This window comes from Urtica dioica, chromosome 2 (genome assembly GCF_054948205.1).
Source record: "Urtica dioica subsp. dioica isolate 48M chromosome 2, U.dioica_male_clone48M_v1_H2, whole genome shotgun sequence".
NCBI lineage: Eukaryota > Viridiplantae > Streptophyta > Magnoliopsida > Rosales > Urticaceae > Urtica > Urtica dioica.
In genome coordinates this window covers 54,275,826-54,302,820 of record NC_142757.1, presented here as the reverse complement: position 1 = coordinate 54,302,820, position 26,995 = coordinate 54,275,826, and the positions used below count along the sequence as shown (strand labels likewise).

The following is a 26,995-nucleotide window of genomic DNA, read 5'->3' as shown; positions in this document are numbered from 1 at the left end:
TAGCGTTGACTTTAGGTAATTAGTTTCTATTTTCGTGGCAATTCATTATGGATAAAATATGTAAATATATTCTTCATTTATTAATATTATTTTGTCTTCCATATATTTATAATTTCCAGAATTTTTGTGCCCAAAATATTTCCAGAATTTTTTTTCAGTTTATTTACACGAATATACTGTAAATATGCTTTGTATTTACAGTGAATATACTGTAAATATGTTTTGTATTTACAATGAATATACTGTAAATATGCTTCGTATTTACACGAATATACTGTAAATATGCTTTCTATTTACACGAACATACTATTAATGTGAGCAACAACCAAAAAAAAAAAAATTGTTCTTCGCGGAGTCCATGATTCCAATCGGGACCTTTGGAAGCAGATCGCGGAGAGGAGGACGAAGTGACGCTTGACGGCGGTGGTGATGTGGTGGTGGTCGTGATTAGAAGTGGTGGCGGCGGCCTGAAGGAGGTGCTGCCTCTCGCGGCTCTTGGAGGCGGGGACCCACGTGCTCTTCACGTGCGTGGCGCAGTCCAATCCCCGGCTCTTGCAACAGGTGCGGCACCTCATGTGGGGACAGTCCTTCTTGGTTTGGTTGCCGCAGTCCTGACAGCTCACGCCTCCACCCGACCCCGACGAAGACCTCGCCGCCGCGTCGGAATATAACCCTTCGCCTTGCTGTTCCTCCGCCTGCAGCCGGTACACCACCTGAGGCTGCGCTTGCCACAGATCGAAGTTCGACGCCTACGATAGCGCCTTGTACGGACGGCTGCTGCGTCCAGAACACTCCTCCGCCGCCTTGCTCTTGATGCTCCAGTGACGTCTGCGGTGGTCGCCCCGTGGAGGAGGACGATCCCGCTCCTCCGCCGCCGCCGCCTAGTGAGAAGAAGCCTGCCATGACGATGAGAGAGAGGAGGGGGGTTTTAGTGTTTTTTTTTTTTTTTTTTTTTTTTTTTTTTTTTTTTTAGTTTGTGGCAGCGTTTCTCATTAAAAAGGCTTTTAATTTCCTTACCTTGAATAGCGGGAGCAGTTACTGACATTAATAACTAGTTATTATCCGTATATTTGTTTTAAATGTTTTTATTTTCAGTATGTAAATGAGCGGGAACAGTTGAGGTTATTTTGGTATTTTGTTATACTGTAAATAAATGGTGTGACTATTAACCGGAAATTAACCAAATGATGGCCAAATCCAAAATCGCTTTTGTTGGGTGGCTATATATAACCCTTTAAAAAATGGATTTATATGAATATTTGCGATGAATAAAGATGAAATTCAATAAAATTATCGATGAAATTTAAAGATTTTTGTGATAGTTAGCGATGGTTTAAGATAACTGTGACGTCCACCCTTTAGGAGCTTTTTTCTTTTTTTTTTTAAGGGAAGTGCGTCACCTTTTCTTGCTATACTTTTTTGGAAAAAAAAATTTTACTTTGAAAATAAAACTCAAAATAGATACATAAATTAGTTTGCGGAGATATATGTATATCAAAAGACGCTGGATTTTGTTTTTTTTTTTTCTCGTTCTTTGTGGCATTTGACAACACACGCTTATAAGAAATATAACTTATAAAGTACAAAAATATTTATAAAATATCGTAGACGATTCAACATTAACACTTTGCGGTAGTAACACTACAACATCAGAGATATTAACATATAATATAAGGTTCTGGAAAGTTTCATAATTTTCCGAGCTCGTTTGTTTATATTTAAAAAAAAATTCGAACCTTGTGTTCGGAAAAAATATTTTCTCTCAAAGTAGTATGAACATTCTCAGAATGATCTCAAAATTTCCAGTTTCCAGTCCACCTCATATTAAAGCTAAGTTTTAAAAGTTATTTCCATAATTTTTCTATTCCTTTACTCAGCTGTTTCTATAATGAGAGCAAAAATATAATTTCTTGACATTTCGAGCATTCTTTTGCGAATTCAAGCCATTAACTCCAAAATCCACTATTAAAACCTGAGAGAGAGGTTACAAACCATATAAAACTCAAATACAAGTCTTTATACATTACAACTTTGAGTATTACATTTATACGTAACGAGACCAGATAACCCGATGGGTTACAATAGTTAAGGTTATATGTGGAATAGTGATAGTTTGCGATGGTTGGCGAGCTTGAAGATGGTTTGCAATGGTTTGTGACACTTAGTGATTGTCTGCAATAGAGTGTGCGATGGCTGATTTGAATTTTTTTGTTTTTTTGTTTTTTAAGTGTTTGTCTGATCTAACATGACTTATGAGAAAGAAGATCAGAAATGGTTGTCATTAATGTTGTGACCTTTGTGTTTGATATTCTGAAAGATGTTAACTACGTGCAATTGGTGGATATATACGAGACGATTGAAGTCGACAAATTTACGTTTGACTTGAAGATTGAAGTTCTTTACAACGCAAGCACACATGTCTTCAAGTAATAACGGGTGCTTAGGTATGAGTATCGAATCCCACAAGGAACTTTTACGATTTTCAATATAAATTAACAAGAAAATCTAATTGAGTTTTAGAATTGTAAAAATGCGATTTTTATGTTTTTAAGGTGAAAATGAATTAAAATGCAAAAGAGAATAAAAACGATTAACAATAATTTTATAACTATAAGGTAAGCAAATGGGCTCAACTTCGTTAGTTCGTCGACTCGGTTGGTTAGAGTATTGATTCTAAGCTCGGGTTAGAACAAAAAAACTTAGTCTAGATCCCTTTAATATCTCCAACAATCTCTCTCAAGTTGGAATAGACTTAGGTATTTGGCGAACTTACACCTCTCATTCGAGTTCTATTAAAAAAAAAACAACAGTATTTCAACCCATGATTTCAATCAACTACATTCATCTTCTAATCTCTCTATAGATTTAGGTAGAATGATGAGAGATTGGGTAGATCTCACTCGTTTATTACCTTTCGATTTCTAATCTAGCTATGAGTTCACTAATTAGCTAGCTAGACTAACTAGAGATGAAACACATCCCAAATCCCTAGAGTTCAAGTTCTAACCCGCCATGAAGCACGAATCAAATATAGGGTGATCAACCAACAAAATTCAAGTCTCTAACTACATCACCACTCTAACAATTTAGCTACTAAATAAGACAAGAAAGAAAGTAGACATGTCACGATCCAAATCTCAACATCCAAATCAATCAAACACAATAAACTAAAAGCCAGAACAATATCTAATATTCAACTAAAAAATAAAACTAAATCAGATCCACAAGCAAATGAAAATGGAGTTTAAACTAGACAAAAATAAACAAAAACAAAGAGAAAATAGTAAACTAGTGGAGTGTAATTTTCTCTCCGCTTATCCGCTGATTGCAATGTTGAAAATCATTTCTCAAATGGCCCATTTCGAAATTTTGCTTAAGGTTTTAATAAAATGAACAATTATTTTTTTTCCTAACACTGTAATAATATTATAATGTAGTATAACCATTTGTGTATGGTTTTTTTATTAGTGCAAGTTCGGGGGAAAAAAAACGTGTATCATATCATCAATTTTTTTTTTTTTTTGATAAATATCATATCATCATTAATCAAAGCTAAATACATAACTGTTAACCAAACCAAAAAATATGTGTGGACAAAAAAAAAAAAAAAAAAAAAAAAACAATTTGAATGGTGTTTCACAACAAGCCGTTGACTCTATCAACCAAACTATCAACGGTAATCGAAAAAGCATCTCTGAAATTCTCCAACTGAGAATCCGGATCCGCGTAGACCAAACCCGGCAAGATCTCGTACACGATAAACCTCCTCATATTATCCCTCTCCTCCTTCGAAATCCTCTGCAGAACCTCGATCACGTTCACACCTTTTTCCCGAACGTCGCTCTGGTCGATGAACACCGAGTATTTCCGGCGATCCTCCGGCAGATGCCACGGGTACTGATAGTACGCCGTGAAAGGGTCGAACAGCACCGGAATACACCCCGAGACCAGCGAGTCGAAGACCGACCGCCTCGTCGGACTATCCCCCGGCGGCTGAAGGCAAAACTCCGACTCTTTAAACAGTCCCACGAGCTCCTCGGGCTCTCCGCACCCTTTCCCGGAGTTGCAGTCCAAAATCCGGCAGACCCCGCCGTCGCCGGCGGCGGAGCACTGCTGCATCAGCCTCGTCCGGATATTCTCCGGCGACTTCGGCCTCGCCGCTCCGGCGAAGCACGCGAGGTGGGGGCGGCCGGAGGAGACGACCTCGGCCTGCCACGTCAGCACGTCGGAGTCGGACCTCGGGTGGAAGTAGGTCGGGTGCGGGACCCCGACGTCGTTGACGCGCCAGGGCTGGCGCTCGATGAGGACCTTCGCCGGAGACTGGGTCTCCGGGAGCTCGAGGAAGCTCGAGCCCCAGGAGACCCCCTCCGCGGCTCGCCGGAAGTCCCACGAGATCTTCCCGAGCGCGAACACGTGGTCCGCGCCCGAGTTTCGGGTCCAAGCTGGTTGGGAGCTGAGATAGCGGACGAGGTCGAGGCCCAGAGCGTCCTTGACCTCTCCTGAGACGTTCTTGAAGTGCCACCGGAGGATGTCGAGGCCGCCGTAGAACGGCACGTAGAATAGTTTTGCTTCGGATTGGTTTTTCACCCTGTGTGTATTGTATTGTATCGCAGGGGCGGAGTCAGAAATTAAATCTAAGGGTCTAGATGTTAAAAATAAAAAAATTGGGGACAATACCGAAAATATGAACTTTAAAGGAAATTTAAAATTATTTAGGTATAGAAAAAATAGAAACAACTAGCTTTTCTTTTAGTTATTTCATAAATAATAAGATTAAGAGCTATTAAAATAAATAAAATTAATAAAAATCAGATTGATTCTCCAACATTATCAAATTTTGATTATTTTGCAAAACTTTAAGTTTCAAATGGTTAGATTGCTACAACTTATAACCGAATGATGATTTTTTTTTTCGTTGTAAATAAAAGCGCTACTGAGAGACCATCTATAAAATGACACCATATAAAATAAATGAGAAATTAGAAAGAGGCGTTTAGCTATTACCTGCATGGGTGGTTGAGGGCTCGGGCGTGGAATATGGGCTCGAGGGCGTACATGTGTGTTCGATACCAGGCCGGGCCTAATTTTGGGATGGGCTCGCCAAGTCCCCCGTTGGTCAAGTATCTACAAAAATCAATCCACTTGACCATGTCGCCGCACTGGCTCAAGAGGTCCGTGTTGAATTTCGAGGGAAGGTCGTAGACGTAAATTCCCCGGCCATCGCAGCTCTTTCGGGTCTTGTTCGCCGTCCAAGCCCGAATCTCTTGGACGATTTGCTCCACGACCTCGAGCTCACCGTCAGTTTTGTTTTCTTCCCCATTGTGGCTCGGGTCCGAGCCCGAGTCTGATTGCGAATCCGAGCCCCTAACTAGCTCAAGGACATTGATTTCTCCTTCTTTCTTATCCACAATAGGACTAGAAGTTGTAGTACTATTATCAATTGGGCTTGTCACCTCCAAATTTGTAACAAAATGATCCTTCTCTAGCCCCAAATTAACAATAGGACTCCCAATAGTACTACTATTAATAATTGGACTATTTGAGATTTCTTTCTCCAATTCCAAATTGTCAATAGGACTTCCACTTGTACTATTGTCAACAATTGAACTATTTGAGATTTCTCTCTTTAATTCCAAATTGACAATAGGACTTCCAATAGTATTATTATCAATAATTGGACTATTTGGGATTTCTTTCTTCAATTCCAAAGTGACAATAGGGCTAAAAGAAGTATTATTATCAACATTTGACTTACTTGGGATTTCTTTCTCTAAACTCAAATTATTGACAATAGGACTTCCGATAGTACTATTATCAACAATTGGACTGCTTGGGATTTCTTTCTCCAATTCCAAAGTGACAATAGGATTAGAAGAAGTACTATTATCAACAATTGGATTACTTGGGACTTCTTTCTCCAATTCCAAAGTGACAAAAGGACTACTTGATATTTCTTTCTCCAACTCCGAACTTTGGATATCCTTCTCACGAGTCTCGAAAGCAGTCGAGCCAATCTCAGCCGTCGAAGCCGTGCCGTTATCGAGGGCCGGGATCGGGATCTCGAAATTGGGCTGAGTGCCGGCAGAGAGGCAATAGAGGCTGTTGAGCTTCCTCGACGAGACGCAAACATGGACAATCTTGCCCGAGATGATCGTGCTCGAGGAAGACCAAAGGTAGATCAAAAGAAGCAAAGAAATTACTATAGGAAGTCTGTATAGATACCTCACAAAGTTTGTGAGAGAGGAACAACATTTTTTCTGTTCCACTAATTTCTTTGGTGGGGTTTTGCATTTCTTTTTGGACAGAGAAATAGGCATTTTTTTTTTATCTTCCGGCTCTTTATTTTTTGGTGACATATGAAGAGAAAGAGTTTGGCTTGTTTTTCTAGTGTTTGGAATTTGCATTGTTGATCACCTAATGATTAGAAATACATGAAAGCACGTCGTTATTAATTTTTTTTTCTCATGATATGTTGCTATATATTTGTTTGCACGTTCTCAGCCATGTTTGGAGAGAATTTCATTTTTGAATTTTTTAAAATTTAAAAATGACTTGATTTTTAACGTTCTAAAGAAAAAAAAAGATCCAGCACATACATATATAACGTACGTTATAATAACTAGACTCGGTAGTTATAGAATAATATAGATATAAATATTGGAAGAAATGGACTAAGTGCTTGTGATCATGCTATTTTATTTTATTTTAGGTATGTACGAAAATGTAGGAGAGAATAAATATGGATATGGAGATCTACCAATGTATTTTTATTCTTTAAGAAAATACTAAATGTTGAGGTTCATGTACACGCATTTGGTCTCTCTCCCTCCTACAATGATTTATAAATAAATAGAAAAGTTGACTATTTTGTTGTTGTTGATATATAGAACGTTCTCAACACAAAACTTTCTATCATTCAAATGCATGAATGAACGCATATCATTTTTTTTTTCGGAAGCTAAAGGCATGCATATATATATATATATATACAACCGTCTATATAATAACGAACTGATGATTTAATCGCTTACATCATTAAATATTATAAATAATATTTGTGGGAATTGACAATTAAATAACTTGTGAAATAAATATAATAAGAAGAAAAAAAAAATGAACTTATTTCTACAAAATACTATGGAAAATAGAAATAAAAAATACAACAATTCAACCTTGACCGGTTACAAAAAAAAAAAAAAAAAAAAAAAAAACGAGACGAAGGCCTCATGGAGAATCTCTTTAAAGCATAAATGCTCTCTTACAAGTGCTCGAAAAATTATAACAAATGCTTCTCAAGATACAACAATGGGTGAGACGAGTTGTGCACTATAATCTACATCTAAAGAGAACTATAACCACGACAAGAATTCACCCGGACGACAAGAAAATAAGACACTGAAAAATGAGAGGATTTCGTTTGAAGGAAAATTTATGTGTGTTTTCGAATGATAAGCTTGGGCTTTCTAGTATAGGCAGACTCAACTTCAATTACAATTTTAATAAAAATAACGTTAATATCTTTGATGGCTTCTTATTGCTCAATCATTCAATAGTTGAAACCTTTACAAACGTTATACTTGTTGAGGTGAGATTCATTTCAAAACAATTTTTCGGTCTTTCAAAAGAAAGAATCGATTTAAATTTATAAATGGGCCTCGTAATTGCATTACGAGATCAAATCAACTTCCAATAATGAAATAGACAAAATTATATTCTTGTAAATAAATGACGAATTACGGGGCATAGTTTTTTTTTATTGAATTGAAATAGAAATACAATAATACGTAAAATAAATGAAATATATTGATTAAAGTGATGAAGAATAATGAACAAAAGACTTGGAAATCGCAGAGCCCGGTCGAGAAAATAAACATGCATAGGAAAAAAAGTCACAATTTAATCTTTTAATCTCACATATATAGGGTTTGAAGAAGGTCTCTGAGCTTCACTTCTTCAGGGACACATAATACTTGAGTTAATCTACTTATTCTCGTCGTGTGTCATGTGGTGTGCTTGACCCGGGTCTTAGGAGAACGGTTGAGGAGATCGTGGTTGACGGGTCTTATACGTCAGGCCGAGCTGAGCTAAAAGACGACCTTAGCTCGAGGAGTGCTAAATGACAAGCTAAACTAAAAAGTGCTCGGCTCGTCATTTCTTGTTCGGGTCGGGCTAAGGCTCTGATGCTTTAGCTCGGCAATTTTGTCATGGGCCGTACTTCCCGGCTCCAAGATTGTTCTTTGGGCCTAGACTCATTTCTTTGTTTAGGTCATGAGTTTGATATCTATGGAGGACGAAATAGCTCGGCTCGCCATTTCTTGTTCGGGTCGGGCTAAGGCTCTGATGCTTTAGCTCGGCAATTTTGTCATGGGCAGTACTTCCTGGCTCCAAGATTGTTCTTTGGGACTAGACTCATTTCTTTGTTTAGGTCATGAGTTTGATATATATGGAAGACGAAGTCCAACACCAACGATACTAATTTCATTTACATGCCCATTTTTTTCAATAGTAAATTTACATGCCCATTAAATATACAAACATTTATAATCGTGTTCAATTTAGCAAAAATAAATATATAAGTTTCTAGTTATATTTTTATCTACAAATTAAACTTAAGAAAAATAATCCAAGAGAAATAGAATGCTACTAAATGAACAGTTTTAATGGCTATTTTTTTTGCTCATATAATCAACATTAGGAGAAAAAAAATACTCACGAAAGGCCTTATTATTATTATTTTTATTGCAAAAATAAAAGAACAAAAATATCATTCATACTCTTCACTATAAATAAAGTCGATCACATTTCTCTCCTCAATTTTTCTGATTATGATTACAAAATCATCCCTCGGTCAATATTCTCGTTGACTTTTATTCCCAAAAAAAAAAAAAAAAAAAAAAACCCCTCTTTTCTTCTCCACACGACTATTTACTTCTATTTTTTCATTGTTGTTGACTCAAGAAGTCAATCATTTTCCCCACTATCTCTTGCTCGTTCAGAAGGCACAGGAACACGATCCCACCGGCTGACTTGTTTGGCCAGAAATCTACATTTAGTTCGAGCATTTCGTCGAACACTGCGATTGCGTATCTGAAACATCCCAGTCATCTTCATTCCCTTCCACGTCGCCGTCGCTCGAACCAAACGCAGGTTTTTCCTCCAAACAGCGCTTCGAAGGAGATAGAGTTCTTATTTTTTTTTTCTTTTTTTCTTTTTGGCTACGGGTACTTATATTGATCAAGGATAAACCATTATATTTCAAACAAAGCAAAAATAAATGTTAATTCAATAGTACACCAAAAAAAAAAAAAACGAGCAGAGAAATGTTAATTTAAAGCAACATTTCCATAAAACTCCGAGGATATGAATGAATGCCAATATAAAAGTAGAAAATAATGAAATATATATAGGATTTTGTTTTACAACAAACTATCAGTCCGGGCGGGAAGGCGGCGGAAGAAGTTGACGGGGACAGAAGGCAGGCGGCGGCGAAACCTCGGATGTCGCAGCCAATAGATCCCCGCCAGCGCAAGCGCCAGCTGGAACGGAACGATGTACGCCACGAGGGCGACAACGAGGCAGAACGCCACAAACACCGCGGTGGCTCGCGGGTCCCGCCACCGGAGCAGAGCCCCGACCCTCTCCCCTTGGGCGGCGAGGTCCCCGAGCGCCGCCTCGACCCGCCCGCCCACGGCCCGCAGCCGGTCGTACCTCATCCTCACCACGTCCGGGGCCCGCCCCGTCGGGAACGTGTCGAACTCCTCGTCCATCTCCTCCGGGTGGGCCGCCTCCGCCCCCGACAGCCTCGCGTTGGCGTGGGGCGGGTACGTGGGCCGGTACCTACGACGATACCAGTCAACAAAATCACCACAGTTTAGTGTAGCGTCAGTATATAAATTATAGAAGCGAGAAATATAATCGAGTCATCTGATCTGATCAGTACCGATATTTCCATGCCCCGATGAGAGACATGTAGAGGAAGGCGGTTGGGATGGCGAGGTCCGGGAAGGCGACGAGCATGAGGAAGAGGACGTGGACGAGGAGCGTGGTGGTGGGGTTGGACCAGGCGCGGACTTCCCCGAGCCACTTCCCGGCGGCTATCGCCCCCGAGAAGACCTCGACGAGGCGGTGGAAGTTGGCCTTGGTTCGACGCATGCTCCAAAGCTGCTTGTGCGCGTCGGACATGTACTCCACCACTTCCTTTCGTAGAGGCGGCTCGGCTCTGGCCAACCGGGTTGCGATGATCCCGACCGAGTAGTGACGGAGCAAGTCCAGCCGAGCGGGCTCGATCGGGCGGAGGTAGTGCATCCTCGGGAGAAGCGGCTTCGAGTAAGCGTAAAGCATGTTCGCGAGGGAGGTGTATGAGAATCTCACCGCTAGGTGGAGCTCCCCCATCCTCTTCAGCCCGGTGGGACCCATAAGGAGGAGCGGGTACACGTTCGTGTAGATCCGACCTGCCTCTAGAGTCGATATTCGAATCCTCACCTTTCCCATCTTATGGTGATCGGAGTCGAAGACCCCGAGGGTCAACACCGTGGCGGGATCGAAGACTTGCCAACTATACGGCTCATTGTAGTTAAGGCCGAGGGATGGGCCGTCAGTGGCGAGGGTGCGGGTTCGGACCCACTTGTCGGCGTACCTTGCAACGCAGTAGGCTGATCGGGCGGGGACGGAGGCACGAAGGATACCCATCTCGAGAAGGCCGAGAGGTGGCGTCCATAGCCCTCTGGCGGAGGGTCGAAGGTCGGAGCTAAAGTGGACGGGCTGGTCAAGGACGTGGTAGCCGCCTTCCAGACATGCGCGTACGTGGATTCGGCTCGAGAACTTCTCCCTTTTGAGCTGGTCGAGGTCAACTAGTACCGGCTTCTCGAGGTTGACCCACATGGATCGGATCATCCTCTCTCCGGCCCACCTCTCGATCCTCTTCGTGGGGAAGTACACTCTCCCGAGCTCCTCGTTCTTCCCCGAACTCATCTGGTCCTCCACCGACACCACCAGAGTCTCCTCAAACGGCTCTGCCACCACAAACATCAGCTCCTCTTCCCACACCACGTTCCCACTACTACCTCCGGTCCTCGTCTTCGTTTTCTGGATCTGGTGCCCTAGCTGAGCCCTCACGGAAACGTTGGCGAAGCGATTCTTCTCGGTCGGGACCAAGTCCTGCGCCTCGATCACGCTAAACCGTAGGTACCACAACCGTGGCGAGTGATAGACCTTCGCCCTCACCATCGCGGCCGCAGATGATGATGAGGAGGAAGACGATGAGTCAACCACCGGAAGAGTGGCGGTGTCAGAGTGCCAAGCATCGGGGAAAGCCTCGTCGGCTTGGGTTCCGATCCATACCGCGAGCATGAGCTCTCCCCGAAGGATCTTCTCATAATCGACACCGCCCCTTTTCTTCGTGTCCTCGAGGCGGTACCACTCCGGGGCCAGCGGGCTGTCGGGCGGGACCCGGAGAGGGACGTCGTTGACATCGAACCAGACGACTCCGATGATCTCGTCCCTCGCCACGAGATTCTTGTCCTTGACGACAACCTCCACCACTGAGGCCTGAAGCCGATCCTTGGAGAAGGCAAACACCTGGCCCCACTCCGGACTCCTCCTTCCCTCGAAGTGCCTCGTCACCCCTTTGTAGTTCCCTATCCGAACCTCCACAAATGGGTCAACCTCGCTAGAGACCAACTCCCCCACCGCCATCCCTAGCTCCCGAGCCTTGACCACTCGGACGTACAAAAAGTACATCTTCTCCACAAGATCATACGAGCTCGGCGCCGCCGACTTATTCTCTCCGGTCCCCCATCCGTACCATCCACGGCGAACAACCTTCCCTCCAACCACCCTCCCACCGCCCAACATTGGGCTCGTCTCCTTCAGCGCATACTCCGCCAGCTGGGCCGACTGCTCCGAGTAAACCTTCACCAATCTCGCCGGTGCCGGTGGCACCGGAGGGCCCACCTGCTCCATCACCCCGACTCCGACGTGCTTATCATAATGGTGATCTTCCGCTACATCATGGCTAAAGCTAGTGCTAGGCCTAGGGTTAGGGTTAGGGTTAGGGTTAGGGTTAGGGTTGGGTTTAGGGTTAGGGTTTGGGGTAGGGTTAGGTTTTTGAGTCCCACTCTTGGGAAGGTGATGGAATGTGTGCCTCACGCCCTTCTTTGATTCCACCGCCTTACTCTTATTACTACTATGGCTCACCGCGACATCTTTCTTGAACGAAACTTTGTCGGCGACGAAGACTCTGAGCCCGAGCTCGCCTCTGACGCGCGACATCACACGCCGCTTCTGCAGCGGGTAGTGGAGCGCGACGGAGTCGGAGATCGGGACGAAGGAGGTTCCGGGGAGGGTTACGCGGCCGAGGAAGGTCTTGGCCGGGTGGTCGTAGACGTTGACTTCCAAGGTCAGGCAACCGAGCGTCGCCGGATCAGAGATGTCGAAGGCGAAGGTCTCGTCCCAGAAAGGGTTCAAGTCTCGCTCCTTGACCGATGTCCGGTCGCGTTGACCGTCAAAGAGGAGCTCGACGAAGGCGCTCGAGGTTCCGTTTCCGTCTCTCGGGAGGAGGTTGTGAGCTCCGATGACTTCCACGCCGAGCTTCAAGTTGCTCATTATGTAGAGAGATAGTTTAGGTTTTACTATTATTAGCTTCAAAGAGTGTAGTCATGTATGTGTAAAGCTTTTTGTATGAAACCATAAAAAAATGGAACGAGGAAGAAAGAACAAGCAAGTTTTGTATTGGGATCGAGTGTGGACTGAAGTTGAGGATTACTTACTAAAAGGTGAGAGGCTAAACACTTCTGCGTAAATTTTGGATCGAGAAGATAAAACTAGGAATTGAAAAGTGTCAAAGTCGTAGATTTTGCATGTGCATTAATTTTACTTCCTCGTAAACTGGACTGCATTAATTAAACACTAAACAAAATACTGTACATACATATATTACGCCAATAATGTATCATTTTAGCGTGTAGATGTGATTTAAAAAAAATATTTAATTTGATCATATGCCAGAAGTACAATTATAACAAACTAGAGATCCTAAGAGCCCGGCTATTACACATGGATTCTTTATTAGGCCATTTGGTATAGTATTTAAAAAAATTAATCAGTAAATAAAATACAAAGCAACAACATGTTACGATGTTATTTACGTCACAAAGTATGTTACTGTGTTCGAGGGACAAGAAAATGTTGGCAAAGGAAAATATATTTAAAAAGAAAAAGAAGGGAAAAAATAACATCGTTTCATAAGTTGACAGAAAAAAAATAATAATAAAAAAAATGGTCGGACAGGATTCAACCAAGACTTGGAAGGAAGGTTTTTTTTTTTTTTTTTTTTTTTTTTTTTTTATATTACTTGGAAGGAAGTTCATTTATCTGCTTTAAGATAAGAATATTGTTTATAGTCAACTCAAGAGCAAGAAAAGTCGCCCATTTTGTCAACCTCGTCATTTTGAGTTTTATTGACGAATACATTCTTAACCATTTATCTTAAAAACTTGACATTATTAATTTAATTTAATTTATTTATATTCATATCAAAAGACCATGTATAGAAAATATGGCTAGTTAGTAAAAAAAATTATGTATTGCGCGCCCGTTAGTATACTCGTCGATGGTAAGCATTTATTGTTGTTCTTTTTTTGTAAATCGAAGGTGCAACATAATTGAATGTATCGACGTTTCATTGCAATTTATTTAAGTTCTTACACCACATCAATACCTTCAGGATTTTTCTCGACTATTTAACCCAGTGACATATCGACGGTTAATTATTGTCTTGTGAAGGATCGTGCTTGGCTCGATGGTTAATTGACTAAGTAATCGTCGTAACCTTTTGTGTATCTATAATTATTTGACGCTACACGATAAGAGTTTTATACGACGAGTAACCTCAAACCCTCACATAATTAGTATAGAGAAGTACTTTAATGGACAAAAAAAAAATGATAATAGTAAAATACGAGCCTACATATCCCGCGCATTAGCGCAGAATTGTATTGTTCATTAATTAATATGTTAGATAAGGTGATAAAAGAATAATCTTATATCAAATAGTTATTATAGCCTAACATATTATAAATTACTACTTGGACAATAATTTAAAAATTCTAGCCTAATTATATGGAGAATAATTTTAAAATTTATAGCCCAATTAAAATTTTAAATTTATATCAATTTTTAAATTATTGTCCATACTTATATCATATGCTTAATTCTCCAATAATAATAAAAACATAATATAAATTATTAGTAATTGATCATTTTTAAATAAACATAACAAATACATTTATGATAAATAATAAAACAACATACGTTTTATACTACATACATGTATATGTGTGGAATTTTTAATTTATTTATATATTACAAAAATGCTTGGATTAAAATAGCAACGGCTTTAACAAAGTATTTTAGCGTATATATAAATACATTACAACATGAAAAAATTAAACAACATAATCATTCTAAACTAATTATTAAGATAATAGGTAATGTTCTAAGTTTTCTTTAACAGCATGGCTATAGCCTATTGTTGTAGGTCTTTTTTTTGTTGAAAAAATAGCAACAAAAAAAAAAAAAAAAGCTTTCAAGCGAAATAGCCTAATTATATTAAATGCGAAAATTATTTGGGAAAAATTACCAATTAATTGTTGTTAATAAAATTTTAATGGGTAATTATAATTAATGAAACATTGCTTATATTATAATTATTTAAATAAGTTGCTTATAATATAAAAAAAAATATCATTAAAAAATCATATACAAGAAATCCAAAATTGTTTTTACTTTCATTTACTGTTTATATGAATTTAACTAGTTTTTGTTTCATAATTGGTCAATTTATATACGTAGGCGATATCCCCAAGTTATTTAAACGTTGATTTTAATTAAAAGTTAATATTTTAAAACAATTTTACTATAAACAAAAAAAATAGAAACAAAACCAATCTAGATAAGATTAAAAGTCAAGACTGTATTCTGACATAGCGATCTCAGAAATTCATCGGAAAGAAGAACAAAAGGATGACTCTCAAAGTATATGTTGATCGATTATCACAGCCGTCTCGCGCGGTTTTGATTTTCTGCAAGTAATTCCTCTTTCTTCTTTGTCCTTTCAAAGGATTGGCTTTTTTTTTTTTTTTTTTTTTAATATTGAATTTGTGTCCGAATTTGCTTTTTCAGGGTAAATGGCATAGAGTTTGAGGAGGTGAAGGTGGACTTGGCACAGGGTCAACACTTATCCCCCAATTTCAAAGGTCTAATTTTTTATTTTCATCATATTTGTTATGTAAGTTTGGAGCTCATAATTTGCTAAAAAAAAAAAAAAAATCGAATTCACGATCTGAGTTTGATTGTGCTTTTCTCTATCTCAGAAAACCCATTTTATTTGAATTAGAGTTATATTTTAGGATTTTCACAAGTGACAGAGAAATTGTGGGCATGGATTGAGAATGAAAGGAAAGTTTTTTAACAATCTGGGATTTAAATTCAGATATAAATCCAATGGGACAAGTTCCAGCGATCGTTGACGGACGATTTAAGCTCTTTGAAAGGTAGTTTCTTCTTTTTTTCTACTTCAAAATGTTAGCATGAATATAAACATAACATAAGTTAAGCTGAAATTATTTTCTCTAAGCTGTTACATCTCATCATCTTACTGATAAAATTCCTTTTAATCATTTTCTTGTGATGCTTCTGATACCTAGCGACGAATTGATTCGCATATCTTCGATTTAATTTATATTGGTTTTCGATGCGAAATGTGACCGGATTAGTAGCTCTTTTTTCGTACCGTGAAGTTCAATGTCAAAAGTAATGTATCAGACAAATTGGGGTTAAATTTTTCAAGCTTTGATTTTTATTTACTTTTTGCAGCCACGCAATCCTCATCTATCTTGCTTCTGCATTTCCAGGGATCCCAGATCACTGGTAAGTTTCTGTTTTTCGGTTCACCTATCGAACTAGTTTTGCAATCGAGTTGGATCGAGAATGGAATATTAATTTCACCCAAATAATCATAATCTTCTTTTTTTCATCACAATTAGAACGACTCTTAGCGTTTAGTGAAGTTTTTCCGATAATGATAAATTCGATCTTCTTTTTTTAGGTACCCTTCTGATCTTTCCAGGAGAGCTAAAATTCACTCGGTATTGGATTGGCACCACACTAACTTGCGCCCCGGCGCAGGTGATTCTTTCTCGATATGATCTCTCGTTGCCTTTATCTCATACACACAGAACTAGAACAATCAGATGCGAGTTTTTTTCTTTTCTTTTTTTTTTTTTCTTTTCAGCCAAGTATGTTCTGAACACCGTTCTCGGGCCCGCTCTTGGAATTCGCACGAGCCCACAAGCAGCCGCGGAGGCTGAGAAACTTCTCTCCGCTTCTCTGTCGAAAATCGAGTCCTTTTGGCTCAAGGGCAACGGAAAATTCTTGCTCGGTGGCTTTCGACCTTCGATAGCCGATCTCAGCTCGGTCTGCGAGATAATGCAACTCGAGGTAAATCATAGCTTACTATACATGGCATAGAAATAAGGGAAAATATAATCTGTATCCCCTGAGTTTTATTGAATTACTTGCATTGTAAATTCAATCACAATATCATTCTTTCAGTTTTCTGTTTATTGTTAAATTAACCTAATCGACTTTTTGGTTGATTTTTGCGTATTGATATATTTAAATGAGCATAATAAAAACATATGTTATCGGTTTAGTGTATTCTTAATCAAATGCATGTACATCTTACTCTTAGTCGGATTTCATAATATTAATCGAAATAAATCCTATGAAATGTGTATTTGAAGTTTCATGGTAGATGTTATAACTTGTGACTTAAGTAATGTGTCGGTTTTACAGTTAGTTGACGAGAAGGATCGAATTCGCATACTCGGACCCCACAAGAAAGTTCAGCAGTGGATCGAAGACACAAAAAATGCGACGAGTCCGCATTTCGAAGAATTTCACAATATCCTTTTCAAGGCCAAAGCAAGATTCCAAGAGAAGCGCTCTGGCTCGAAGACGAACCTTCCGTCGAAGATGTGAGATCCGATAATTACTCTTCTCGCTGTAATAATAGATCATGGGACGTTAAAAGTAAAAAAAAAAAAAAAAAAAAAAATTGCAAGTAAAATAAGTGTTCAAACGAATTTGAATGACCTAATAATATGTTTTTATGTTTGATACTATTTCATAAGCAAAATAAGTTGAGATATGTTATACTAATCACATATGTATTAACATATGAACTGATCATAAGGTTAAATAATACAATTACACATCTAATATATATTATATATATATGAACAGTGTTTTTGAAAAACTTTTTTTTAAAGGAAAAAATAAGAGATTGGACTATAAATATAAGTAATGTTCATTCGTACTTTTTTTTTTTTTTTTGGGTACAAAAATATAAAAATATCTCAAAAAGACTTTAAATACATTTTTTCAAACCTAAATATTTTTGGACACATCTCTATATATTTCTTCTTTCAGATTAAAATATATTACTTATTTCGCAACAACGCGTGGGTCATACTATATATATAATTGAGCCAAAACTAAAAAAAAAAAAAAAAAAGTTGGTCTATATCATCAATATTCGATATCATTTATGTAAGATGGTCCTATTTGATTTTTTTTTTTTTTAAGTGTGTTTATGTAGGGTTGGAACTGGATCGATTTCGCTCAATTTTGACCATTTTCATATTTGAATCTAAATTTTCGATTTTAAAATTTTTTGTCCAATAACCGGTCCAGTTTAGCCCAAAACCAAAATTCGGTTAAGCGAATGTACAATATTCAGTTTTAATTTCCGATTTTCAAAATTCGGTTATCCGGTTATTTAAAATTTGGATCCAGTTTTAAAATCGATTTAAAGAAACCGGTTATCCAATTCTTAAAATTCATACTTACTTGAAACTAGTTTTTAAATCGATACTCGATTATAAAATTATTACAATGATCAAAACCAGAGTAAAAATGAACCATTCGATTAAATTTTCGATATCCGATTGTTCTAAAATTAAAAATCGATATCCGGTAAGGTTTTGAAATTGGATTGATTATTCGAATCCGAATTTTAATTATATGATGTGGTATCAATTTTTAATTTTGGATCGATTCGATTATCGATTGTATTTGATTTTATTCGGATTTATACGGCTCACATTGTCAAAGAAGTTGAAGAGAAGAGTAACAATTGTATAAAAATTGTCCCACAATGACATAGGAGGTGACACGTGAAGATTACTTTTGTAATAAGTTGAAAATGAATTTAGAATTCAACTTAGCCTTTTCTAAGCCTTTGACTCAACTTATTAGATAGCAACACAACCCTCTAGAAACATATAGTAAAATGCTCTAATGTGTTGATAAAATATCAACGACTGTTTCGGACAAAGTATGCCCTATTTTAAGTAAATATAATTCTTAAAGTATGACAATTAATGACTTTTTTTTTTTTGGTTAAATCTTAAACGCGCATGCAATATTCAAAATTTAAGCACTTTTTTCTTCTTCAATTTGACTTTTCTTTTTCTTTTTCTTTATTTGCACACGGACATTATAGTAGACAATTACATCATAACAAAATTTTAGTAAGACACACATCACACGTATATACATTTATTTTTGACGATCAGCACAATTTTGTTTCCCCATTATACAATTTCAAAGGGAAATGAACATGAAAAATATTTTCTTTTATGTTTCCACCAAAATACGGAAAATTGTTTTTTATTTTTTACTTTTAAACTAATAACATTTTATGACAAATCCGTCATAAAATATCGTATTTTCTAACGAGTTTTGTCATAGCTCGTCATAAAATAGTATTAGTTTTGAAAAAAATAGCAATTTATCCGCATTGTGGTAAAAATATATTTAAGAAAGCATTATGATGTCTATTTCCCTATTTAAAATTTACTCTTCAACTCGAACCCCTCCCATCTCAAGGTTATCCAACCTCTTTGGCCTCTTGTAATTCTTCAGCAAGAGAGAGCAACAAACTACACTTACCGAGGAAGCCGCCATGGCCGCTCCGGCGATCCATGGCGGCAGCCGGAATCCGGTGGAGGGGAAGAGGACTCCGGCGGCTATCGGGATTCCGAGGATATTGTAGCCCATGGCCCAAATGTAATTCAATCGAATGCGCGAAAACGTTGCCCTAGAGAGATCAATGGCCGTGATCACGTCTTCCAAGTTGCTCTTCATGAGGACAATGTCCGCCGCCTCGATGGCTATGTCCGTCCCTGCCCCGATAGCCATCCCCACGTCTGCCGCCACCAGCGCAGGCGAGTCGTTGATCCCGTCCCCGACCATCGCCACCACATGACCCATCGCCTATTTTCAGACACAAAAAATACAATAGCTTACTACAAATCAAAAAAAAAAAAAAAAATAAGGCTATATATATCTATTAATTCTTTTTCTTTCATTTTCAAGAAATTACCTTCACAAAGTTGTATTTTTACTTTTGTATTTCTTATGTAGTAGTAGTAGTAGTAGTAGTAGCAATTTTGGATTTTTAGCACAAATAGTCTTTGATATTCTTTTTTCTAAACTAATTTAAGAGCAAAATGTTTCTTTTTCTTTTATCAATTAAAGCAAAATTGTCTAAATGATTGATTTTGTAGAATTTTAGTCTATTTCATATATTTTTTTTAATTGAAAGTCAACATTTAAACAACTCTAAATATATTAACAATTTTAAATAACTTGTTTATAATTTAATTTTATAAGTATCATTATGAAAACAATTTACTCTAAAAATCGAAAAAAGGTTTAGCTTTTATTTTTTTGTTATAAGGAATAGAATTTATTATACAAAATTAACAAATTAGTTAACTTCGTAAACATGTTTTTCAAATTCGTAAAATAAGAGTAGAATATGATCCTATATTAGTCCATAATAATTCATGATCGAAAAATCAATAGCAAAATAGTTCACAAACTACTAGCTCAAAAAATTTTAATGACATATTTTTCTCTAGCAAAACACATTGCCATATATGATGAATGTTAGTATAGTGAAGTATATAGTAATTCAAGCAGTTAATTAACATCACACAACAAACCTGCAATTCCTTGACTTTCTCAGCCTTAATCTCAGGCCTAGCCTCAGCAATAACCGTGTCAATCCCGACCTCCCTAGCGATAGAGTTCGCGGTGCCCCAATTGTCACCGGTCGCGACGATGCTCTTGATCTTCATCGACTTGAGGATCGAGATTGCCTCTCGGGCCCCGGGCTTGAGAGGGTCCGATATGGCCACGACCCCAGAGACCACTCCGTCCACGGACACGAGAATCCCGGTGCGAGCCATGGCCTCGGCCTCGGCAAGAGCCTCCTCGGCCTCAATAGGGACAGCTATGTTGTGATCAGCCATTAGGCTCTTGTTCCCCACAATCACCGTCTTGTTTCGAACCACGGCTCTCACTCCTTGGCCCGTGAGTGACACGAAGTCCGTTGCCTCGGCCAACATTGCGTTCTCGTCCATCGTCTTTTTCGCGTACTCGACCATCGCCTTGGCTAGAGGGTGCTCGCTATTCGCCTTTGTAATAGACAATTTTTTTTTCCAACATTATTATTATATATGGTGCTCTAAATGAGTGAATTTGTGAATATTGATGTACCTCGGTCGCGGCGACAAGCTCGTGGAATTCGTGGGCCGTCATTTTTGTGAACAATTTTGTATCGACGACCACCGGTTTCCCGATTGTGAGCGTGCCCGTCTTGTCGAAGACGATGCAATCAATCTATATGAAAAAAATAAAAATAAAACCATAAGGATCTTGTTTGATAAGTGAAAAAAAGAGCCTTAGTGATCAAGTATAGATTTTTAAAAGGCTCTATTAGGTATATAGTCATATTTGCAGTTTCACATTGCTATATAGCCAACGTTTTGTAAATCATAGATAAATAGTCACATTCATGTGTTTACACGCGTAAATTAACGTAAATAATCTGCCATTTTTATTTCAATGAAAAGGCAAATCAAGAATACAACGTAATGTTTGTGACTATTTACCTAACGATTTACGAAACGTTGGCTATATAGCAATCTCAAACGTTTTAGTTAGCTAGTTATCTAATTTTTTGTTTTTAAAACGGTAGCCAATCATAAATACAGGTATGTTAGAGGTGTCTCTCCCATTAAATTATAACTTTCCATGACATTGAATTTTTACTAAGAGGACATCTTGTCATATTTAATTAAAGAGACATAGAATGATAGAATGAGAATACAATCCGTCAATCATGTAAATAATAAAAAAAAACTAAATTTTTTAATTTAATTCTTTCATTTAAATGTACTAATTAGAAAATGAGTTTAGCTACTTTACTAACTAAAACTTTTTTTACGATTTGTCAAAAATTCACAAGAAAAAGTATTGACCTTATGAGCACTTTCCAAGGCGCGGCCTCCTTTGATGAGCACGCCTTGGGTGGCGCCGACGCCGGTGCCGACCATGACGGCCGTTGGGGTGGCGAGGCCGAGAGCACATGGGCAAGCTATGACAACCACCGATATCCCGAATTGAAGAGCAAGCTCGAATCCGTCCATTGAAGACGGTACCCATGAACGAGGATACCATTCAAATTTTCCCGCCAAAAACCACGCAAGCCAAGTAACAAACGACAACATTATAACCTACAAGAGAGAGCAAAAGAAATGTGCTTTTATTTTGCAAATTTAAAGGCAATCTTAACTTAAATTTGCAAATTTATACCGATATAGTTTAACCATTTGCCATTTCATACCCTAACGCCTAACTATGCAAGCATAATTTACATCATAAAACGAGCTCAGCATTTTTGTACACCTCCTTCTAATTAAATTAAATTGATATGGTGTCACTTAGTTTTTTTATTATATTTTTTTTAAGATACAAAGACGACATAGTTTAATTAGACGGACATAGAATGAGACAGTAGATCCAAGTTCTTATAACTTATAAGACACAAATTTATACTAGATCTCATAACCACTTATAAAAATTATCCTTTATTTCTCTCTAATTGCTTATATCATTAGTTGCAAAGTAATAAATTTGTAAATATGAGAATTTTTTAATAAAAAATCCTTGGGAAATGACTTTATCTGCGACTAAATTTGGACAATGTATGATTAGTTTTTGTGACAATGTTGTCACAAAACATAGTGATTAGTCCTATAAATATGCAGAATTGAAAGCCCAATAAGGTGCTTGTATTCTTTTCACTCACCAAAGGGACAAAGTATTTTGAGATGGTGTCGGCGAACTTCTGTACGGGAGCTTTGGCCATCTGAGCCGACTCGACGAGCCTGACAATCTGCGAGAGAGCGCTCTCGGACCCGACCCTAGTGGCCCTGACATGCAAAACCCCGTTCTCGTTCACGGTCCCTCCGATCACACCGTCCCCTTTCTTCTTCCCCACCGGCCTCGCCTCTCCCGTTATCATGCTCTCGTTCACGTGGCTCTGACCCCACACCACCACCCCGTCCGACCCCACCTTCGCCCCCGGGACCACCTATTATAACCAACCGGATTATTAATAGTGAGCCGGGAATATACTAAAAAAAAGCTTCTTTTTGGCGAACTATTATGCGAGTGACATATTTTTTTTTCAGTGTACTAAGGTTTTAGCAAAATAAACTTCGGTTTGTTGATTTTTGAGACATTACTACAAAATAAATTTTTAGAAGTAAAGAGCGACAATTGGCTTTTATAAACGACATGTAGCTTCTAAAAGCATCATGGAAATTTAGAAAAAAGTGGACTTTTAAACACCAAAACAACAAGTATTATTAAAACAAAATCTTATTATAAAACTCTAAAAGTATTTAAATTTTATATAATATTTTAGAGTTAGAATACAATTGGTAAAACTTAACATGTCAATTTTATATGAAATTGTTGCAAAATCAATCATTTACGAATATTTTATTAAAAAAATAATCAAGGGATTAAAATTTCCACTTATATAATAGTTTATTGATCATTTGTTCTAAATATCTATATAACATATATATACCTTGATCACATCGTTCTTCTGTATGAGACGGCTATCAATCTCCTCGCCGGAGACATTCCCGTCTCGGTCGAAGCTGAGGAGGACGGCTGTCTCGGGGGCCAAGTTCATGAGCTTGGCTATGGCCTCCGAGGTCTTTCCCTTGGCCAAAACCTCGAGGTACTTCCCTAGGAGGATGAAAGTGATGAGCATCGAGCTCGTCTCGAAGAAATCCGTGCCCTCGAAATCCTTCGAATTCGCGGCCCGGAGAACGATGTAGACCGAGTAGAAGTACGCGGCGTTGGTCCCGAGCGCGATTAGGACGTCCATGTTGGGCGATCTGTTACGGAGGGCTTTGTAGGACCCGACATAGAATCTCCTTCCGACGACAAACTGGACAGGTGTCGCGAGCTCCCACCGGAGGATCTCGCCCACGGTCAACATGTTGACCACTTTGATGTCAAGGATCTTCTTGATCCATGGGATGTACATGAACACCATTGAGGTCAAGAAGACCGGGATTGTGAAGATTAGGCTCCAAAGAAACCACTTCTTGTACCGCCCGATTTCTCTCCGGCGAGCTTTGTCCCTCGCGCCTTGGTCCTCCGGGTAGATCACGGCCTTGAAGTGCCCGGATCCGGAGGATTCGACGGCCTCGATGAACGTCCTTGGGCCCGTGAGATCGGCCTTGTACGCGATCGAGATCTTCTTTATCTCCGGGAACGTCTCGATCTCCACGATCCCCGGGATCGAGCGTAGAGAATCCGCGATGGACCGGAGAGACTCGTCGGTCTTGAAGCCCTCGACTTGGATGTCGATTTTGGTGACGTCCTCACCGAGGCTGATCAGCGAGGCCTCGAAGCCGGTGTCTTCGACGGCTTCGATGATTTGGTTGTGGGTTAGGGTTTTGGGGTCATAGTGGATCTCGGCTTCTTCGGTGGCTAGGGCGACTTGGGCTGTACGGACGCCCCGGAGAGTGTTTAGGGCTGACTCAATTGTCGATGAACATGACGTACATGTCATTCCTTTGATTCCGATCCAGCAGACTTGGATCGCTGGTCCGTCGGAGAAGCTCGACGATGATTCTTCTCGGAGGATCGTGGCTTCGAATCCCGCGTCTTCGATTGTCTGGCGGATCCTAGCTTCCTGTACGAAATTATTATTAATTTGCTTTAGCCCCAACGGTTATGTTTTGCTTGGAGAACAAGCAATTGGATACATTTTTTTAAAGTTTATTGGGTGAACATGTTTTCAAGTTTTAGTTTGGGAACAAGTAATAGGCCAATCTTCAAAAAATTCATACATTTTACATATATTTTTAGTGACGGTGTTGGAGTTGGGAAATCATATCTTCCTGTAGAGAAAATTATTATGTTTCTCTGTTAGCCAACGGTAATGTTCATGCATTGCTTGGATAATAAGTAATGTGATGAAAATGTTTGAATTCGCTGCCTAACGTACGTAAAAGTGACTATGCTCTATGCGCATATTTTAAAGTTTTAGTTTTGCTATAAAATGAGGTAATTTTTAAATTCGCACATTTAACTCATAATTCTTCAGTTGGATCATGTCCGAATTATTTTTAGAATTAGATAAAAATTGTGACGTTACACACAAACAAAACAGTCGTTTCTTTTTTATTGGAAGGAATTCAATCAAGAATGTTTTCTTTAATAATGAATGGGTTATGATGACGGTATTGAAATTGCGTGCACACTATTCTAATTTATCACCGCATTTAATATAATTATTTTAATATATATTTAAATAACAATTTTTTTTTTTATCATCGCTAAGGTTTATAATAAAACATGATTTTTAATTACAATCATTACTGAACTAGCTAATATTTAGATCTACATATTGAAAAACAAAAAGCTAATTAAACGTACATGACACTGTGCACCACAGAGCTTCCAGTTCTAGTCTATCTAAATATAAAAATTAAAAATAAAAGAAAACAATAACAAAATACACGGATTGTCCGGGAACTTAAGTTGCTGCTACGTCTCAAATTAAGTTGCTTCAGATCAAAATGAGATAAACGAACAATAACTTAACTATTAATTATTAGGTATTATTTTTATTTCACTTGACATGGATTTCTCTGCTGTAAACCATTAAAAAAAAAAGACATCACTTTCAGTCAAGTTATAATACATAACCAATAATATACTAGGTAGTGGATGTGAATACGATCATTATCATTATTACTAATATGGCTATTATTTAAACCACTTATCATTAAGAATAAGATCATCAAATGTTATAGTACAAACTATAAAGTCGTACAATAGTAAACTAAAATATATCCGGCAAAAAATTAAAAGTAAAACAAAAAACTGAATTATGTATAAAAAAAAATAAAAAATAAAAATAAAAACAAATTAGTTAGCCTTGTTGTTCAAGATAAGTGGATATATGGATACGATCATTATTATTATTAATAACCATCAGATGATATTTAAAAAATAAAAATGAAAAACTATGAACTCGGTCAATTACTAATGTCTCATGATAAGCTTATACTTCTAAAAAAAAAACACATTTAGTATCAACCTATGGATCAATTATTTATAATAAATTACAAAAAAAAAAAAGAAGAAGAAGAAGAAGACTTACATTAACGTATTTGGGGAAATAAAGAACTAGTGCCTTGTTGTTCAAGATATCCACGGCGGCTTCTCTAATCCCGGGAAGCCTCTTAACGGCTTTTTCCACCGATCCGGCGCAAGCACCGCAAGTCATTCCCTCGACACCGAACACCGCTTTTGCCGCCACCTGGCAGTCTTCTCCGGCGAACTCTCTAGGGTGGCTCGGCACCGCCGGATAACGAGGCCTCGCCGGAGATGATGACGTGGCGGAGCCACAATTGCAGCCACCGCAGCCCCACCAATATGGGCTCTCATTGTTGTTGTTGCAAACCACACAACTCCATGGAATGAATTTAATGTCTTTGGCTTTGGCTTGGGCTTTGGTTGTGGTGATAGTAGAGCTCATGATGATATCAATGCTTATTTATTCAATGGTGATTTTGATATGTTGGTTGTGGTACTATATATGAAGAGGATTGAATTTTTTTTTTTTTCTTTTTTGTGTGGGGCTAAATTGAAAAAAAAAAAGGAAAAAAAAGGGAGTGTATTTAATGATATGATGCTTTACTCTTCTTTCTCTTTCGTTCTTTTTTTTTTCTCTCTATATATGAGTATGTGAATCCTAAGCTTAAAGGAAGATCAATAAAGGATGTGTGTAATAGCTAGCTTTTCTTTGGGATTTTTTTTTTTTTAGGATGAACAAAATTTCATGACGAATGTGTGTTTGGCCTTTTTTTAGGGTATAGTAAGAGTTTCGTGGTATCACCAAAGTATATGGTGTTTAAATAGTTCCCCAAAGGATTTGTTCCCCAAAAAAAAAATATTAAATAATGTGACTAGGAAAAAGGAATGTTTTTTTTCAGTGGACCAATTACTATGAATTAGTATTTATTGTGGGAGCCAGTGGGATAAATGTGGGAATGTTACTATTAAAAAGCTAGTGGACTTTTATTTTAAAAATAGGATATGGTATAAATTAATTACTGACAGTAGAGGCTAGAGAAGGTTTGATCAATTTAGTAAGGAATGTTGAAGAGTCTCGAATTTTGAGTACCTAGCTATATCATTACTTTAGGGAATTTGCCAAATATTGGCATGGTGTTCAAAATTTCGTTGAGGAAAAAGGCTCGTGGTATTATTTGTTGGAAATATGGCATTAAATTAGAATCTAGTGACTTTTCTGAAGGTAAAATTTGTGGTATATTTATGAATATGCCATGTCTAGGTTTGTCAATCCTCTTTACGAGAAGTATACAATTGGTCATTTTTTGTCAAAAGCTAAAAGAAATGAGTGTGAGTCGTTGGTGTTCAATAACTATTTCAAGAAACATATTAATTGATAATTACTAAACAAAAGTCTCGCATTAGAGAGATTATAACCCAATGTGAGAGTGATTAATAGTGTTAATAGTAG

At 38.2% G+C, this 26,995-nt stretch overlaps 5 protein-coding genes across 9 annotated transcripts; 1 reads left to right on the top strand and 4 right to left on the bottom strand.

Annotated features, from left to right (window-relative positions):
- Positions 1 to 293: 293 nt before the first annotated feature.
- Positions 294 to 939, bottom strand: SRS8 (SHI-related sequence 8). The gene is made up of 3 exons (XM_089607872.1): positions 769 to 939; positions 376 to 719; positions 294 to 306 (listed from the first exon to the last, which is right to left on the bottom strand). The coding sequence occupies exons 1-3, from the start codon at positions 901 to 903 to the stop codon at positions 294 to 296; spliced, it is 492 nt and encodes a 163-aa protein (XP_089463998.1). The 5' UTR covers positions 904 to 939.
- A 2,628-nt stretch (positions 940 to 3,567) lies between these two features.
- RHS8 (root hair specific 8) lies at positions 3,568 to 6,317 on the bottom strand. Its single transcript, XM_089607870.1, has 2 exons — positions 5,005 to 6,317; positions 3,568 to 4,588 (listed from the first exon to the last, which is right to left on the bottom strand). Exons 1-2 carry the CDS (start codon positions 6,315 to 6,317, stop codon positions 3,637 to 3,639), a joined length of 2,265 nt encoding a protein of 754 aa, XP_089463996.1. The 3' UTR covers positions 3,568 to 3,636.
- Positions 6,318 to 9,356: 3,039 nt separating this feature from the next.
- On the bottom strand, positions 9,357 to 12,603 carry LOC149405733 (multiple C2 domain and transmembrane region protein 7-like). 5 transcript variants are annotated; one of them, XM_089604995.1, is made up of 4 exons: positions 12,061 to 12,603; positions 11,385 to 11,970; positions 9,941 to 11,354; positions 9,357 to 9,837 (listed from the first exon to the last, which is right to left on the bottom strand). In XM_089604995.1, the coding sequence occupies exons 1-4, from the start codon at positions 12,601 to 12,603 to the stop codon at positions 9,417 to 9,419; spliced, it is 2,964 nt and encodes a 987-aa protein (XP_089461121.1). In that variant the 3' UTR covers positions 9,357 to 9,416. The 5 variants fall into 5 exon arrangements, with proteins under 5 accessions (XP_089461121.1, XP_089461112.1, XP_089461109.1 ...); XM_089604986.1 differs by having other exon boundaries at positions 9,941 to 11,981; positions 12,066 to 12,603; XM_089604983.1 differs by having other exon boundaries at positions 9,941 to 12,044; positions 12,102 to 12,603.
- A 2,321-nt stretch (positions 12,604 to 14,924) lies between these two features.
- Positions 14,925 to 17,244, top strand: GSTT1 (glutathione S-transferase THETA 1). Its single transcript, XM_089607997.1, has 7 exons — positions 14,925 to 15,086; positions 15,181 to 15,254; positions 15,491 to 15,551; positions 15,874 to 15,927; positions 16,106 to 16,185; positions 16,292 to 16,497; positions 16,855 to 17,244. The coding sequence occupies exons 1-7, from the start codon at positions 15,022 to 15,024 to the stop codon at positions 17,038 to 17,040; spliced, it is 726 nt and encodes a 241-aa protein (XP_089464123.1). The 5' UTR covers positions 14,925 to 15,021; the 3' UTR covers positions 17,041 to 17,244.
- A 1,251-nt stretch (positions 17,245 to 18,495) lies between these two features.
- On the bottom strand, positions 18,496 to 26,333 carry HMA5 (heavy metal atpase 5). The gene is made up of 7 exons (XM_089607996.1): positions 25,610 to 26,333; positions 23,012 to 24,133; positions 22,223 to 22,507; positions 21,393 to 21,647; positions 20,629 to 20,751; positions 20,073 to 20,546; positions 18,496 to 19,338 (listed from the first exon to the last, which is right to left on the bottom strand). Exons 1-7 carry the CDS (start codon positions 25,985 to 25,987, stop codon positions 18,919 to 18,921), a joined length of 3,057 nt encoding a protein of 1,018 aa, XP_089464122.1. The 5' UTR covers positions 25,988 to 26,333; the 3' UTR covers positions 18,496 to 18,918.
- Between the last annotated feature and the right edge of the window lie 662 nt (positions 26,334 to 26,995).